General features: G+C 45.4%; 1 protein-coding gene across 1 annotated transcript in view; it reads left to right on the top strand.

Moving 5' to 3' along the window:
- The window catches only part of LOC138248661 (pannexin-1-like), a 153,397-nt gene that overhangs the window by 45,970 nt on the left and 92,064 nt on the right, over window positions 1–15,363 (top strand). Inside the window, exon 2 of the mRNA XM_069202430.1 lies at window positions 10,388–10,527. Within this exon, the coding sequence (XP_069058531.1) occupies window positions 10,388–10,527 (140 nt within the window). The remainder of the gene's footprint in view (window positions 1–10,387; window positions 10,528–15,363) is intronic.

Here is a 15,363-nt window from a genome sequence, read left to right as displayed (position 1 = left end):
TCATTTCATTTTTGCTTTTGGCTTTTATTGGTATGATCTGTAGGTTACTGGATTATCTTCCAGGATAATGCATGGTAAATATTTATGTATTAGGTTTTTATTCGCACTAGCGCTTCCAGTCAAATTGGAATTAATTTCCTTTCCAGGTCCTGAGGTGTGTTGAGAGCACTGTCTCCTCTCATGCCGGGGCAAGCTGTAGGCGGGTGTCCAGTGTGGGAAATTAGGTCTCTGTGGAGTCAGAAGCAGGGGGTAGGAAGCGGGGACATAACAAAGGATCACCAGGACACATAGTAGAGACCTTTTGAGTGACTTCATAGCTGAGATTTGACCTGGAGACAGAAATACAAAGCTGTTCTTTCTCCAGAAAGAACATTAATCTCCAGAACATTTTTACATTAAATGCACTCTGATCTGCTTAGTACACATTATTTGCAGCAGGCACATTAACTCTCTGCACTACCTTCTAATGACTCCAAATTTCCACTAGACAAAAGTATGTCCTCTCTCCAGAAAGAACATTGATCGCCAGAGTTATTTGGCTATTTTTACATTATATGCACTTTGTGATCTGCCTAGTACATATTCTTTCCAGCAGGGACATTAACCCTGTGTGCTACCTTATGAGTCCAAGCTTCCACTACAAAAAAGTACATTCTCTCTCCAGAAAGAACAATAAACCTCTGCACTATGTTATGAGTCCAAGCTTCCACTAAATAAAACTACATTAAAACGATGTTCTATCTCCAGAAGTAACATGAATCATGAGAGTTATTTTGACATTTTTACATTATATGCACTTTGTAACTTGTTTAGTACACGCTCTTTGCAGCAGATACATTAACCCTTTGCGCTACCTTATGATGACTCCAAGCTTTCACTAGACAATAGTATGTTCCCTCTCCAGAAAGAACATTAACCACCAGAGTTATTTTGACATTCTTACATTAGATGCACTCTTAAAAGAAAAACGTCACAAATGGGGGGGAAAAACACCTGTAACAGTGAGCTGAAGAGGCCGGTAGTGGCTGGACATGGAACATATAGGCCCGATATAGCTTTAAAAGTTACGTTCCCTCAGTAGTTAGTGCTTTAATTTATATGCAGCAGCCGTGTTCTTGCATAGCGCTTTGAATCGATTTTCTGCTTTGAAGATGTTTGGGTTTTTGGGCCTCCAGGAATAATGAGTTCTTTTTTTGAGTGCAATACCACAACTTTATGGAACTCCTTAATAAATACCTTTGGAATGTGTGCACCCCGGCCGCTTCCAAACCCTGTGCAGCCAGCAAACCCCAGCTCATGAGCTGTAGCTGAAGTCCATGATGAAAACAGGTGAGGTGCTGAAATCCTGGCTTTGCCGTGTTTTTACTGTAATGCACTACTATTCAAGAGGGCATTCCAACTGTAAAATCGGAAAGTTGGAAGCCAGCCTTTGGAGTATTATTCGTAGCATTGTCCAGCTCTCTAATTCAAAACGTGATTCGCTCATATTTAGTTTAAGTTTCTGCTTTGCATTCTGGGACTTAAAGGTTTATTTTTATAATATGATGCAAGCTGGAAACCAGCCCTTGGAGTAGTATTTGTACCATTGTCTAGCTCCCTAGTTGGATGTGTGATTTGCTCATTTAGTTTGTTTCAGCGTTGCATTCTGGGACTTGTAGTTTTATTTTATAACCCTGGTACAAGCTGTGAATACAAAGCAGAAACCTGACTGGATGAACTACACACATTTGAGTCGGTGAAACATCAGCTGTGTGTTTGTGTATTTATAAAACGAACCTTGAGGAAAGTTTAGAGTTTATTATGCTGTACAGTGGTCAATATTTTATAACTAATATTTCAGTTCAAGACTGAGTGAGGATTATTAATATCATGTGAGATGGCTCTCCTCAAGCGTGTGAAAAATCATGGGTGTTTTGTTTGACTCCCCAGACTGCAGTAAAGGGGTATATTTAACATCTTACCCCCTATATATCCCTTTCTGACTATTGTATCTTATGGCACTTTCCTAGACCCTCCTCCAACCATATCTGTCCTTTTGCCTATTTATCCTCTGTCTCTCTCGCTGACCACCTCATCATGCCTCTTATCTCCCTGCTCTTTTACTCTTTCTCACTTTATCTTTTCCTTGCTGACGCCATCTTTTGACCCCCAATTTGCTGTGTGGGAAGTTGGCATGACCCTGGTTAACTGATAGCCCCAGACCGTACAGGGCTTAAGGCTAGTTGGGTAGCTGAAGTTGAGGTGCATCACAAATGGGTTGGCACCTACATGTGTCGGATCCCTGAGAGCAGGACTGGGACTTCACCAGGATGGGTAATCTGAATGATGGCCGACAGTCAGACAAATTCACATCCTAAGGCTGCTGCTGAACACTCGATCGGGTTAGATTTTTTTTTTTAATTATACTAATAGTGCATAATATTTTTTTATTTACTATTGGTATAATAAAGAAGGGCAGAAAGCTAAGAGGGCGAAGCCTCAAAACCAATAAATGCAAGTTGCCACTGCTAATAACCTCCAATATCGCCATGCCACCAAGGGTGATTTTCCATAAGCAAATATCACCCTCCTCCTTGTCTTAAATAGTTGACAGATTTGTAACCGTAGCCCTGCAATCCCTCGGGAACCTCCTTAGGCGGTTGGAAGCAAAACCAGGACTGGCTGACAGGCGCCCTCTTGGCATGGTGCCCTTGACTGCTATTTTGAGGTATTCATCAGTGTTGTTTTAGCAGCACATTTCACTGTTTAGCTATGGATTACCTCCCGGGTGGTATTTGAAAGCATTTTAAATTATTTCAGCCACAGCACCTCTGGCTGGAATTTACCCACCTGTTCTCCTCCCAGGCCGAGGCTGCTCCATTCAGCGTTGCTTTTCCAATGTCTTGTTGTAACAGGTTTTTCATACTTACCGCTAGGTTTCTGCTTGTTGTGTGTTGTCATGTTCTATAGACATCTTCACTAGCGGGTTTTAAAATATCATATAATACGATGACAAATGACATTCCTTATTGAGCCCCGCCCGGTTGCGGATTAAGACACATGCGCACGTGAATAGCGTCTTCTCATTACGTATGAACATGCGACACTTTTCCAGCAGCAGAAATAAAACAAGTAGGGACGGGTTGTTAAGTGCGCGTGTTATGTAAGGCTGTGTCTGCTCTGTGGAGATAGTGTACGGTGGGGTGCTCTGGGTAATCCCATTCAACGCTTTAATCCCCTTCGACATTATGCTGCTGCTTAGGCCACAGGTTGTCAACTCCAGGACGAATGCAGAAAAGAAGCTTGTACACGAGACCACAGCGCTGTGCTTAAAAACATTCAGGGGTTTACAAAAATAACAAGAGGAGACTTAACACCGAAGGTCTCCTCCCAGCCGTGGAATGCACATGGAATGTCACATGTACATTTACCTTTAGAACTGAGCTACAGGCAAGCCGGGGGGGGGATGAGGGGGGGGTTAGTAAGGAGTGGCTACCCTGGAGGTGAAACTGAGGAAGAATGGGCAGTGTGAGAGGAGCCTTGGCAGGAACAGAGAGGTACTGGAAGAGCAGAAAGAAGGGGAACTGAGTGAGACCCGATTTACAAGTCCGCCATAAATCTGTACCCCCAAAGTTACGTCCTTGTAGGCCTCAGATTTACCACATCTGGCAATTTTAAAAGGTTTCCAGGCATCCTTCCGGAAATGTTTTTTTTTTTTTTTTTTTAATTGACAATAGTGGTTATGCACCAAACACAACAAACTTTGTCAATACCAACACGTCTGGCTTGCCTGGAATACATAGAATAAACACATGTTGGTACCATTAGCTCACGCATGCAAATTAGCCAAGCACAAAATGTATCGTCTTCACTCTGACTTTATAGTAACGTGCACCTCCGCGATATGCCCTGGCACAGTAGTATGGACCTCGTTGACGTGCCAACAAACAGCTAAGCTGTCTGTAGACAGACACCACTCAAAAGCCCAGTTTTCCTCCAGACTCAATCATTCATTTTGAAGCCCTGGTCGGATCTGTTTTCTGCACATGCCACCATCGATAACTTCATCAATAGTGGATGCTACCATTCCCTTGCTTAATCGACCTCAGTCTGCCGCCTGTCAAAATAAATCCACCATTCACGAGTCTCACAATAAAGCAGAGTTGCACTGTCGGTTGGGTGTGTATTAACAACTTTCCAAAATCCACCAAGCTTTTCTCTAGCACGCCTGGAAAGTTGTCAGTTGCTGGTTTCCAGATGTACTTTAGGAACGCTTCTGTAAATGACAGATTTAACTTGTGAATTGATATTTTTTTCTTGTGTTTACATAATATACAGTTATACCTGTTTAACTGTCAGCACCCTCGTGCAGTGGCACGTTTTTGTTGTCGTGTGTTTTGATTTTTTTTTTCTCCACGTGGAAAATATTTTTCTTCATGGAGAAATCTCTTCCCTGTCACTTTTTAGGGTTGCACATCCCCCTTCGCAACCCGGAAACAGGTTTAATCCATTTGCAGGGTGGTAACGGGTGGGGTGGGGGGGGGGGGGGGGAGGGGGCTGCGAATGGGCGTAAACTAATGACTTTATGGTTAGGGATAAAGAATGTTATTGCAGCTCTGGCACACTTCATTTCCCCGACCATCAAACCCCTATTCTGGCTTCTTGCCGAAGGAAGACCCTCTGCTCTGCCCACAAATGCACCCCGGGCCAGGTCCCCCAAAGGCTCCATTAACAGTATAGGGAACCGGTACTCGCCGGCCCCCCTGCCCGCGCGGGAAAGTAAAGCCTACGAGAATGCGTCACATGCCGCCGCGAGGTAATTGCAGCATACGTGCATGTCTGCTGAGGTGGATGGTTTCAAGTTTCAAGTGTGCTCGAGGTCGGTTCTGTTGTGTTCGTCAGGGTAGTAATACCCACATACCTCGCACCGGGTTTGGCTTTTAATGTTGGGCACAGGTTCTTCATGCAAAAGTGCACTTCCGTGATAGCTCATTATTGAGACGCAACAAGGCCGATGTAAGGGGGGGAGGGGGACTTGGCTGAGCAGTGTGTATCTCGTTTTCATACAAATCAAATCATTAACATTTATAAAGCGCGCTACTCACCCGTGCGGGTCTCAAGGCGCTAGGGGGAAGGGGGGGTTACTGCTGCTTGAAAAGCCAGGTTTTGAGGAGTCTCCGGAATGCGGAGTGGTCCTGGGTGGTCCTGAGGCTGGTGGGGAGGGTGTTCCAGGTCTTGGCTGCCAGGAAGGAGAAGGACCTCCCACCCGCCGTGGAGCGAGGGACGGCAGCGAGCGCGAGGCCAGAGGAATGGAGGAGACGGGTGGGGGCGTAGAAGCTGAGGCGTCGGTTGAGGTATTCCGGTCCCTTGTTGTGGAGGGCTTTGTGTGCGTGGGTGAGAAGTCGGAAGGTGATCCTTTTGCTGACTGGGAGCCAATGCAGGTGTCTCAGGTGTGCGGAGATGTGGCTGTTGCAGGGTACGTCGAGGATGAGGCGGGCCGAGGCGTTTTGAATACGTTGCAGGCGTTTTTGGAGTTTAGCGGTGGTCCCAGCATAGAGGGTGTTGCCGTAGTCCAGGCGGCTCGTGACGAGGGCGTGGGTCACGGTTTTTCTAGTGTCGGCGGGGATCCAGCGGAAGGTCTTGCGGAGCATGCAGAGGGTGAGGTAGCAGGCGGAGGACACGGCGTTGACTTGCTTGGTCATGGTGAGAAGAGGGTCCAAGATGAAGCCGAGGTTGCGGGCGTGGTCTGAGGGGCTCGGTGCGGTGCCGAGGGCCGTGGGCCACCAGGAGTCGTCCCAAGCGGACGGGGTGTTGCTGAGGATGAGGACTTCCGTTTTGTCAGAGTTCAGCTTTAGGCGGCTGAGCCTCATCCAATCTGCGACGTCCTTCATGCCCTCTTGTAGGTTGGTCTTGGCGCTGGCGGGGTCCTTGGTGAGGGAGAGTATAAGTTGGGTGTCGTCGGCGTAGGAGGTGATGATGATGTTGTGCTTGCGTACGATTTCGGCGAGGGGGCTCATGTAGACATTGAAGAGTGTCGGGCTGAGCGATGAGCCTCGAGGTAGGCCGCAGATGATCTCGGTGGGGTCTGAGCGAAACGGTGGGAGGTAAACTTTTTGAGATCGGTTTGAGAGGAAGGAGGCAATCCAGTCCAGGGCCTGGCCTTGGATTCCGGTGGCGCGGAGGCGGGTTATTAGGGTGCGGTTACAGACGGTGTCGAAGGTAGCCGAGAGGTCGAGGAGGATGAGGGCGACGGTTTCACCGTTGTCCATCAGGGTTCTGATGTTGTCTGTGACTGAGATGAGGGTGGTTTCAGTGCTGTGGTTGGTTCGGAATCCGGTTTGTGAAGGGTCAAGCAGGTTGTTGTCCTCCAGGAAGGTGGTAAGCTGTTTGTTGACTGTCTTCTTTATTACCTTGGCAGGGAAGGGGAGGAGCGAGATGGGGCAGAAGTTTTTCAGGTCGCTCGGGTCAGCCGTAGGTTTCTTTAGTAGGGCGTTGACTTCGGCGTGTTTCCAGCTTTCGGGGAAGGTAGCAGAAGAAAATGAAGAGTTGATGACGGCCTGGAGGTGCGGGGCGATGATGTCGTCGGCTTTATTGAAGATGAAGTGAGGGCAGGGGTCCGATGGGGCGCCGGAGTGGATAGAGTTCATGGTGGTTTTGGTTTCTTCAGTGTTGATGTGGGTCCAGTCGTTGAGGGTGATGGTCGGGGGTGTGGGTTCGGTGATGCTTGGTTGGGTCTGGTGTCCGAAGCTGTCGTGGAAGAAAGTGGCGAGGGAGTTGCACAAGTCTTGTGAGGGCGTGACGGCGTTGGCATTGGGGTTGGAGAACTCTTTGACGATGCTGAAAAGTTCTCTGCTGTTGTGGCTGTTTTTGTCCAGTCTTTCGGTGAAAAAGCTCCTTTTGGCAGCGCGGATCAGGTGGTGGTGTTCGCGGGTTGCGTTTTTGAGGGCGGTCATGTTGTCGGCGGTGTGGTCCTTGCGCCAGGCCTTCTTGAGGGCGCGACATGTTTTATACAAGATTGCTTAAAGTAGAGTAGGGTTCTGTAACTTTTGTTTCATTAGAATTTAAAACTTTCTAAAATATGTGTTATTAGCTTCATAACCGTATTATGTCCTCTCTTATTCGGAAAGTCTATTTTGAGGGTCCCATTAATATATTGTGTTGAAACAGAATGTTCATATGAAAGTGTAAATTCTGTGGGGAAAACATCTTGGGATATAACATTTTACGGTGGGCAAATATGGTGAAGGAAACAGCACAGCTTGAAACAATCAAACACGGCACCAACACTTAGTAACAATTATGGTTAAGGGACGGAAAAAGCTCAAGGAAAAGGAATGAACTATGTTGAGGGAATGGTGAGACAAATGTCCACCATGTTTATATTAAATTACACTGTGAATTCCCGACAAAAATCAGTCTTTGAAAAACAAATTTGTATTTGTTTTATTTGATTATAAAACTACATCCTATGAAATGTCAAATGCAAGCTTCACCAATAAACATAAGGCCGTTTAGTCACAGTCTGATTCACTGATAAAAACTATTATGCGAAATTAAAAGAAAAACTAACATTTTTGAATAACATGAAAAAAAAATCCAAAATGAATCACTCCGAGGTGAATTTCTCTAGAGTGGCCTTGAAGTAATTATTTAACCAGGTGATTTAATCTGGATTTAACACATGGAACGGTTGGATTGGAAAGACCATTTTTCTTGTAATATTACTCCGGGTGTGTGCCTGACTCTTTTCAGCCAAACCTGTACCATTCTCTCACATCAGTAGCCTCTTTCCGTTGTCTGCCTCTGGAGTTTTGGATATGTGTTTTTATGTACTAGCATTTTCCATCAAAGAGTAGTGTGTACTTCCTGACCTAATAGCATTAGACATGCCAATGTTCTCATAGTACAGCATTGCTTGTTTTCGGTGGTTCATGCAGGGCAGCAGTCTTAAAATCTGAAAAACAAATTACTGTTTGAGCCTAGTTCTCGGAATCATGTGCTCGGATTCAGTTTACTATTGAAAAGGACACATTGTTAGCTTTGCAGACTGGCACTAATGGGGTTTGTTGCAGCAAATCACCATCATCCTCTCCAACAATGCACTTTTGTTTCTTGTTCAAAACACGTCTAACAATCATAATTTTGAATATTCCCAATAAACAATTAGGACATTATTTTGTGGAATCTTGGTTCATGTTTTCAGGTAGTTCTGTGAAATGACATTGATATTTAATTATGTGGGTTTTTATTTTTTAAAACTTTAAATTAGCAGTGCATCTGCATGCATTGGTACAGAGCATGAGAGGAGCCACTGGCAACTTTATAAAAATTACTTGTATTATATGGTGCTTAATGCTGCACTTGTTTAGTTTCTAAACACTTTGGTACTATTACTTGATTTAATATTGTGCACTGTATCAACTGCAGAAGGATGAGAGCACAAGTTGTGCCTACTTTTATTCAGGGTGGTAACCTGAGGGTCACAACAGTTGTCAGACGTGAGTGCTGAACACAGCGACCTTCTTGCTAGCTGAAAATACTGAAGATAGAGAAGTAAACACGCTTGAGGCACATCTGACATATTGGAGACTACCGGGTAGAGTACATCTGTCTAATGCTGAGGCCTTCCAACCTTTTTGCTCTGAGCCCCCTTAAGCCAAATATTTCAAAGTGGGGTCCCGCCTTACAAAAAATATGGTAAGAGTAGGGTGACTTGGAAGGGCACACCTAGTTTTGTGAAATTAATTTTGTGTTAAGGCATTTTATTGCATTTTGTCAATGAGGGGATATTGTGGGTGAGTATAGGCTGTTGAAGGCTTATGTGAGAAGCGACATCATATCTAGAATTAAGCCTAATTACACACAGGAAAATAGTTTTCTTGTATTGTAGAACTGTTTTAATTAGGTTCCTAGTTTCCATGTAGTATTCTTCCCAGGAATATGCCTTATACTAATAGCAATGCCTACCCTCATTTCAGATGCATGTTAATCCTATCCATGGCTCAGATGTTGCTAAGTCTTTCACCTGTAGCTTCTCAATTAAGTGCATGAAATGATCCCTCAGGTTGAAGTAACCTTTTTATGTGTATCAGTCAATATGTACTTGTCTTGGCCAAGGAATCCAGTAGGTAAGATGCTGTTAACTCCTACGTGAGGACATGTGCTGTATGGCCTATTGGTTGCCCCTTTGAGCCAGGTGCACGTCTTTGAAGACTGTTTATAACCCGTGGCAAAATTAGATACTGATGATTGTCTGTGTTAAATATTTTATTGATGAGTTTATATTAATATGTTGGCTACATGGTTGTCATACCTCCATTTATGTGAGCACGGCTGAGTGCTGCTAGGTAGCTATGGAATGCATGTTTTGTATTCAACAGCAAGTAAATCAATGTGGTTGTAATACAGCTACAACAGAGATACTATTAGAATTATTAGTTTAATTTCAAAGAAATGGCAGTATTAGGTACAAGAATAGCTTGCCCGCTAGTGTATAGACCAATGATAAGTTGCTCAACTCCGCGATGATAAGTTGCTCAACTTCGCGAACTAATGGCCAGATGTACAGACAGGATGAAATTGTGTACCACCATTTATGTGACCTGTCTGTAATTTTGTGATGTAACCTATGTACTTATAAGTCATGTGTCAAAATCTCCTGTCGCAGGGATTACAGTACGAACTGCCTAATGAATATTAATCCGGCATTTATGATCTTCTGTCAGTAACTGCAAGCATAGTGTCGATGGCCTACAAGAAAGAACCGACCATCATCTCTTTATTTGCATCCTTAAAAAGGATATTTTTGTTTTTAAAGCAGCCCTTGCCCTTAAAGGGATTCGTGCTGTTTAAAAAAAAAAAAAAAAAATGATTCCCGGTTAGATGACCTCAAGGAAAGGGGGCTTGCAGTGGTCGCATGAACCATTGCTGGCTTCCTCAGATGCCCCCGCCCAGTACAATTCACACGGTGGAAGCTGTGCAGTGGGAGTACTTCTCTTTTGGAAATGTGTTAACTCGACAATTTATGGTTTGCGACCTCACTTGTTACAAATTACTGAAACATCTCACTGCGATTTGGAGTTAGGAGGGGACTTACTTTCACTCCACTTTCTAATTGTGATTTGGAATGAGTCTGTAAACCCCTTTTGCGATTCAGCAAGGGCTTTCTGACTCACAAAAAGGATTTCGTACGTTGCCCAATGTCATTTTGTGGTCGCAAATACTGACATTTTGGAAATCAGAGTTTATGGCTGCAAACTATTTAAATACATTTAGCCCACTGTGATTTTGTTCGGTTTATCAGTCCTAGTGTACCTCTTGTGCAAAACCATGTTATGTTTTACTCTAGACATTGTCGGTGAAATGGAATACAGAAATGGTGTTAAGCAATATGTATTCTTTTTTGCAGGAGCCCAAATAAGTTGCTTTGCCCCATCCAATTTTTCCTGGCGTCAGGCTGCGTACGTTGACTCTTTCTGTTGGGCCGCTGTACAGCAGAAACATTTATCCAGCAGTGAATCCGGGAACATGCCTCTGTGGCTTCATAAAGTAAGTTTCAAAATATATATATATTTTTTTAAGTATTTTGTTGGTTTTGGACTATGGTTTTATTGCTCTCCTCACTTTTTCATGCTTGGGATATGGACACTATGGCATGATATTAATATACACGCTTTTGGATGCTATTTTAAAATTTAGTCTTTGAAAGTGAAGTATTATCACAGCAGGCATTAAAATCCGCTAGAAGTATAACTTTCAAAACATATATGATTAAAGTCCCAAAGCTCCTCACTATTTGGTTATAGGCCAAACATAAAGAGAATACAAAGATCGATAGCTTTGTTCAGAAAACTGAAAAAAAGCCCTTTCCTCCGACCGATGTAAGGCAGCTCTCCAGATGGACAGTATTTGTGACGTGTACTGCTTTTCATCGCTAGACTGCTGGTGCTGGGTATTGGTATAGTCTTTGAGATGCGAACAACATCCATGCTGGGCTTTGACTATCTGAGGGTATCGTTTTTGGGTTCAGTGTACATCTCCAAGTTCTGTGGAGATTGTACTCTTATGAACCTAAAGGTGATCCGGGAACGCATAGCGAAGCTTTGTCACCGAACACCAAAAGTTGAGCGTGCAGACACATTCCGCCTCTAGAGGCCAATCCTGCGGCAGGTCTTTGTCGAGGTCCAAGTCTTCCTGTATGTCTAAGTCACGCTCTTTGTTCTCCACAGAGGAGCTGAAATCGCAACTGATCCCAATGCATCTCGAGTTTCTTATTCAATGGGCGACGTTGCAATAAATCGAGACCTTTAAGGAGACCATGTTGTGAATTTGTGGCTGCCTTCCAGCTCCCTTTGGCAAGCTTTCAGGTCCCAAGACACCTAGGCACCTTCAGTTGGATTACTGCCAGTGGGTCAACCCTTGGCACAGTCCATGGCTCCAGAACTCGCCTCAGGTTTCCCTTCAATGCTGAAGCTGACTTCAATCAGTCACCAAGATCCATGGCAGTCCTCTGAATTCAATGCCACCGCTGCCGCCATTGGTGCCCGAAGGACAACTCTTTTCCTATGGTCTACTTTGACTATGAGCTGAATCCATTTCGTCCTGATCGAGGTCTCACCTTGACGCCATAGTGATGCACCCAGCCCCAGCCCCATCCAACAGAGACAGAACCATGCCTTTGCTTCAGAGCCAAACTTCTGCACTCAAGCAACTTTTCGGTTGAGGCTCTGAACCGAGCCAAACTGCCTTTGAGAATGATATTGGAGACAAGGGGGGTTATTTTCCCCAACCCTAGGATGACAACATGTACTTTATTCATGGGCTTGCTGTACGCCAATGGGTTGGACTCTTCCTTAGTAATGAGTCATGTGGCAGCGGTGTTGGATTTTCAAATGGCAACTATGAAAGTCAAAACCAATGTTCTAACACGTTTGCAACCAGGAGAAACTTCATCAGAATTCTTGCTTCCATTTAATAAAGCCTGACTGACACCCTTATGATCTTCTGGTTAAAGCCTGGTTGCTACTAACCAGTGAACAGGCAGGTTGCCAGATGTCACAGGCCAGCGACAGGTAACCTTGATTTCTTGGTTCAGCACCCTACACCAGAGAGTTTGGTGGTTCAAGCTTTTACCACTAAGGTAAACCCCAATTCTTTCCCACAGTTCCTCCTGGCAGATTCTAAACAAAGTAAGGCATTCAAGAAGCAGATGTTTTCCTCCATTAGTCTAGCCCTCTAGTCAGGCAATGCAGCAGCTTACTGAGGAGCTACAACCTTGCCTTATGGGACACTGTGGGCAAGAACTTACTGACAGTTCTCGAGGTATTTCGGGCCAGTTTGGCTCAAACTACCCATGGTGGTCAAATCCAAATCCAAATCATTAACATTTATAAAGCGCGCTACTCACCCGTGCGGGTCTCAAGGCGCTAGGGGGGAAAGGGGGGGTTATCGCTGCTCGAACAGCCAAGTCTTTAGGAGTCTCCGGAAAGCGGAGTGGTCCTGGGTGGTCCTGAGGCTGGTGGGAGTTCCAGGTCTTGGCCGCCAGGAAGGAGAAAGATCTCCCACCCGCCGTGGAGCGGCGGGTGCGAGGGACGGCAGCAAGTGCGAGGCCAGCGGAGCGGAGGGGGCGGGTGGGGACGTAGAAGCTGAGGCGTCTGTTGAGGTATTCCGGTCCCTTGTTGTGGAGGGCTTTGTGTGCGTGGGTGAGAAGACGGAAGGTGATCCTTTTGCTGACTGGGAGCCAATGCAGGTGTCTCAGGTGTGCGGAGATGTGGCTGTTGCGGGGTACGTCGAGGATGAGGCGGGCCGAGGCGTTTTGGATGCGTTCAGGATTCTGCAACGTAAGTCATCCATGGACTAAACATTAATGAATGCTTGAGCAGAGCAGTTAAGTTAAAATATACAAAAAGGGATGGATGAGGATGCTGAAATTAATTTCAGCCACTGGTAATTACTCTGGCCACGTCCTAGACCAAACCTGACTGATGAGGCCTAACTGGGTCGAAACTAGTGCTGGATTGCCTTTGTTCCGGTTCAAGGGCGACCTTCCCTGGCAGTTTGGCTGAGATCCACTGGCTCTCTGGGGACGGGAAAGCCTCTCCAATGGACATGCCATTTGATGGATCTCGCCTGCTTGGCAAGAAGGCTGACTTGTTGAAGCGCTTTAAAAGAAGCCGTGCAACAACACATTCCAAAAGCTTTCCTACCGCCATGAGACATTATCCTCAACAGTTTTGCCCCTTTTGAGACTCGTTCCGGTTGTTGGTATACCATAGAGATAGGCCCACTTTGGGGACGTGTATCAAGCAGACAGTATTCAGGCCCCCAGAAGCAACAAACCCCCCTGCCCCTGCCCCTCCTGCAAAGCCTCTGAACTGTTTCAGTTTGGCTTTCATGGCATATGACTCCCCTGTTGGAGGCAGGGTCCGATATTTCTGCCAGCTGTGGCAAACTATAACATCCAGCATGTGAGTACCTGTCCTGCTGTCATATAAATGTCACTTTGGGTTCAAGATGGGCAGGGATCATTTTCAATTTGCTGTGCTCCCCGTCGGTCCAACCGCTGCCTCTCGGATGTTCACAAAGTTGATGGCTGTGGTCACCTCACATCTTCAAAGGTTGTAGAATCCAGTTTTTCTCTACCTTGATTACTGGCTTTTGAAGACACGCTCACCACATTCAGTGTTAGACCGCCTGCAGATGAAGGCGAGCCTCCTGACAGCATTAGGGTTCACTATCAACTTGCTGAAGTCACTCATGACTACTTTTCAGAGGTCCCTTTTATTGGAGCTAACCAAGATACAGTGCAATTTTGGGGCCTCCTTTTACCACAACAAGTCCAAGACATTTGGGATATGATCCAGATATGATCCAGATGTTTCAGGCTCTGTCCAGGGTTTCTGTAAGAGTGGCTCTGAGGCCTCTGGGCCTCTTAAAATACTGCATTCAGTTCATCAATGCCAGGTGACAAATGTGAGTTTAGCAGAGGAACCTAAAGTCTCAGTGTGCCCATGTTTCATAGGAGACTGCAAAACATCTGCAATGGTGACTTCTCAACTGCAATAATACTAGGTACCAACCCTTCTCCCTGCGTCACCTCTGCTGGGATGGATAGGTCATTGTGGGAAAGGTGATCAGAGAATTCGGGTGTCTGGCAGAGACCATTCTCCACATCAACTGTTGGAATTGTGGGCCAGTCACCTGACAGCAATAGACGTTCTACCAAAAATAATCAAAAGGAGGCTGGTGCAGGTTCCCACGCACACTGCCACCTCAGTGTGTGTACTGAAACCAGCAGGGCAGGGTCCTGAGTCATGTGCCAGAAGGAGCTGGCTGGAGTGCAACAGCCCAGGACTTCCAACTGTACACATACCTGTCCCCCTGCCAGAGCTTTGGTCCAGCGGCGATAGTAGGATGCACCAACAAAGCTGCCAGCTATAATGGCACCTTTCAGGAGAGAAGATGTGAGCATGAAAGAGTGAGAGATAAAGGTAGAGAAAGGAATGAAATACAAGGTGGGGTAAGAATAAAGACAGAGCACATTAACTTCAGAAATGAAAGCTGTGCCTGAGCCATAATCATGCTAATGCCTCTTACCCATAATCGGGGCCGACTGAGCATGGATCAAGGAAAAAGGTTGGGGGTGATAGCTGATAAAGGTGCAACACTGCATGATAGGGCAGAAGGACATACAATTTCATTTTGTAGTAATAGTTTGTGGTAAAGTACTCTTGTATTTTGAAAGGAGAAGGAGTGTGATGGATATTCATTAGGTTTTTGTGTGATTGTTGAACTTTGAGCTGGAGCAACCCCACATTAACTCCCTGTTAGACCTGGCAGCTTTTTGGCTTGTCTCCCCAGTCATTTTGCCATCTGACCCCCTGGTTTTGGACTCTGTTTTTGCTGGTTTATTGTCTTTGCAAGCTTTACCAGTGCTAAAGTGCAAGTGCTCCCCATATAAATTGTACTGTGGATTGTTTATCCATAATTGGCATATTTGATTTACTAATAAGTCCCTAGTAAATTACCCTAGAGGTGCCCAGAGCCTGTGAATCAATTGCTACTAGTAGGCCTGCAGCACTGGTTGTGCCACCCACATTAGTAGCCCTGTAAACATGACTCAAACCTGCCACTGCAGTGTCTGTGTGTGCTGTTTTAAACTGTCAATTCGACTTGGCAAGTATACCCACTTGCCAGGCCTAACCTTCCCTTTTACTACATGTAAGGCACCCCTAAGGTAGGCCCTAGGTAGCCTCATGGGCAGGTTGCAGTGTATGTTTAAGGTAGGACATATACTAGTGTGTTTTATATGTCCTAACAGTGAATTACTGCCAAATTCGGTTTTCACCGTGTAAGGCCTATCTCTTTCATAGGTTAACATGGGGG

This window comes from Pleurodeles waltl, chromosome 8 (genome assembly GCF_031143425.1).
Source record: "Pleurodeles waltl isolate 20211129_DDA chromosome 8, aPleWal1.hap1.20221129, whole genome shotgun sequence".
Lineage (NCBI taxonomy): Eukaryota > Metazoa > Chordata > Amphibia > Caudata > Salamandridae > Pleurodeles > Pleurodeles waltl.
This window is presented reverse-complemented; position numbering and strand designations above follow the sequence as displayed.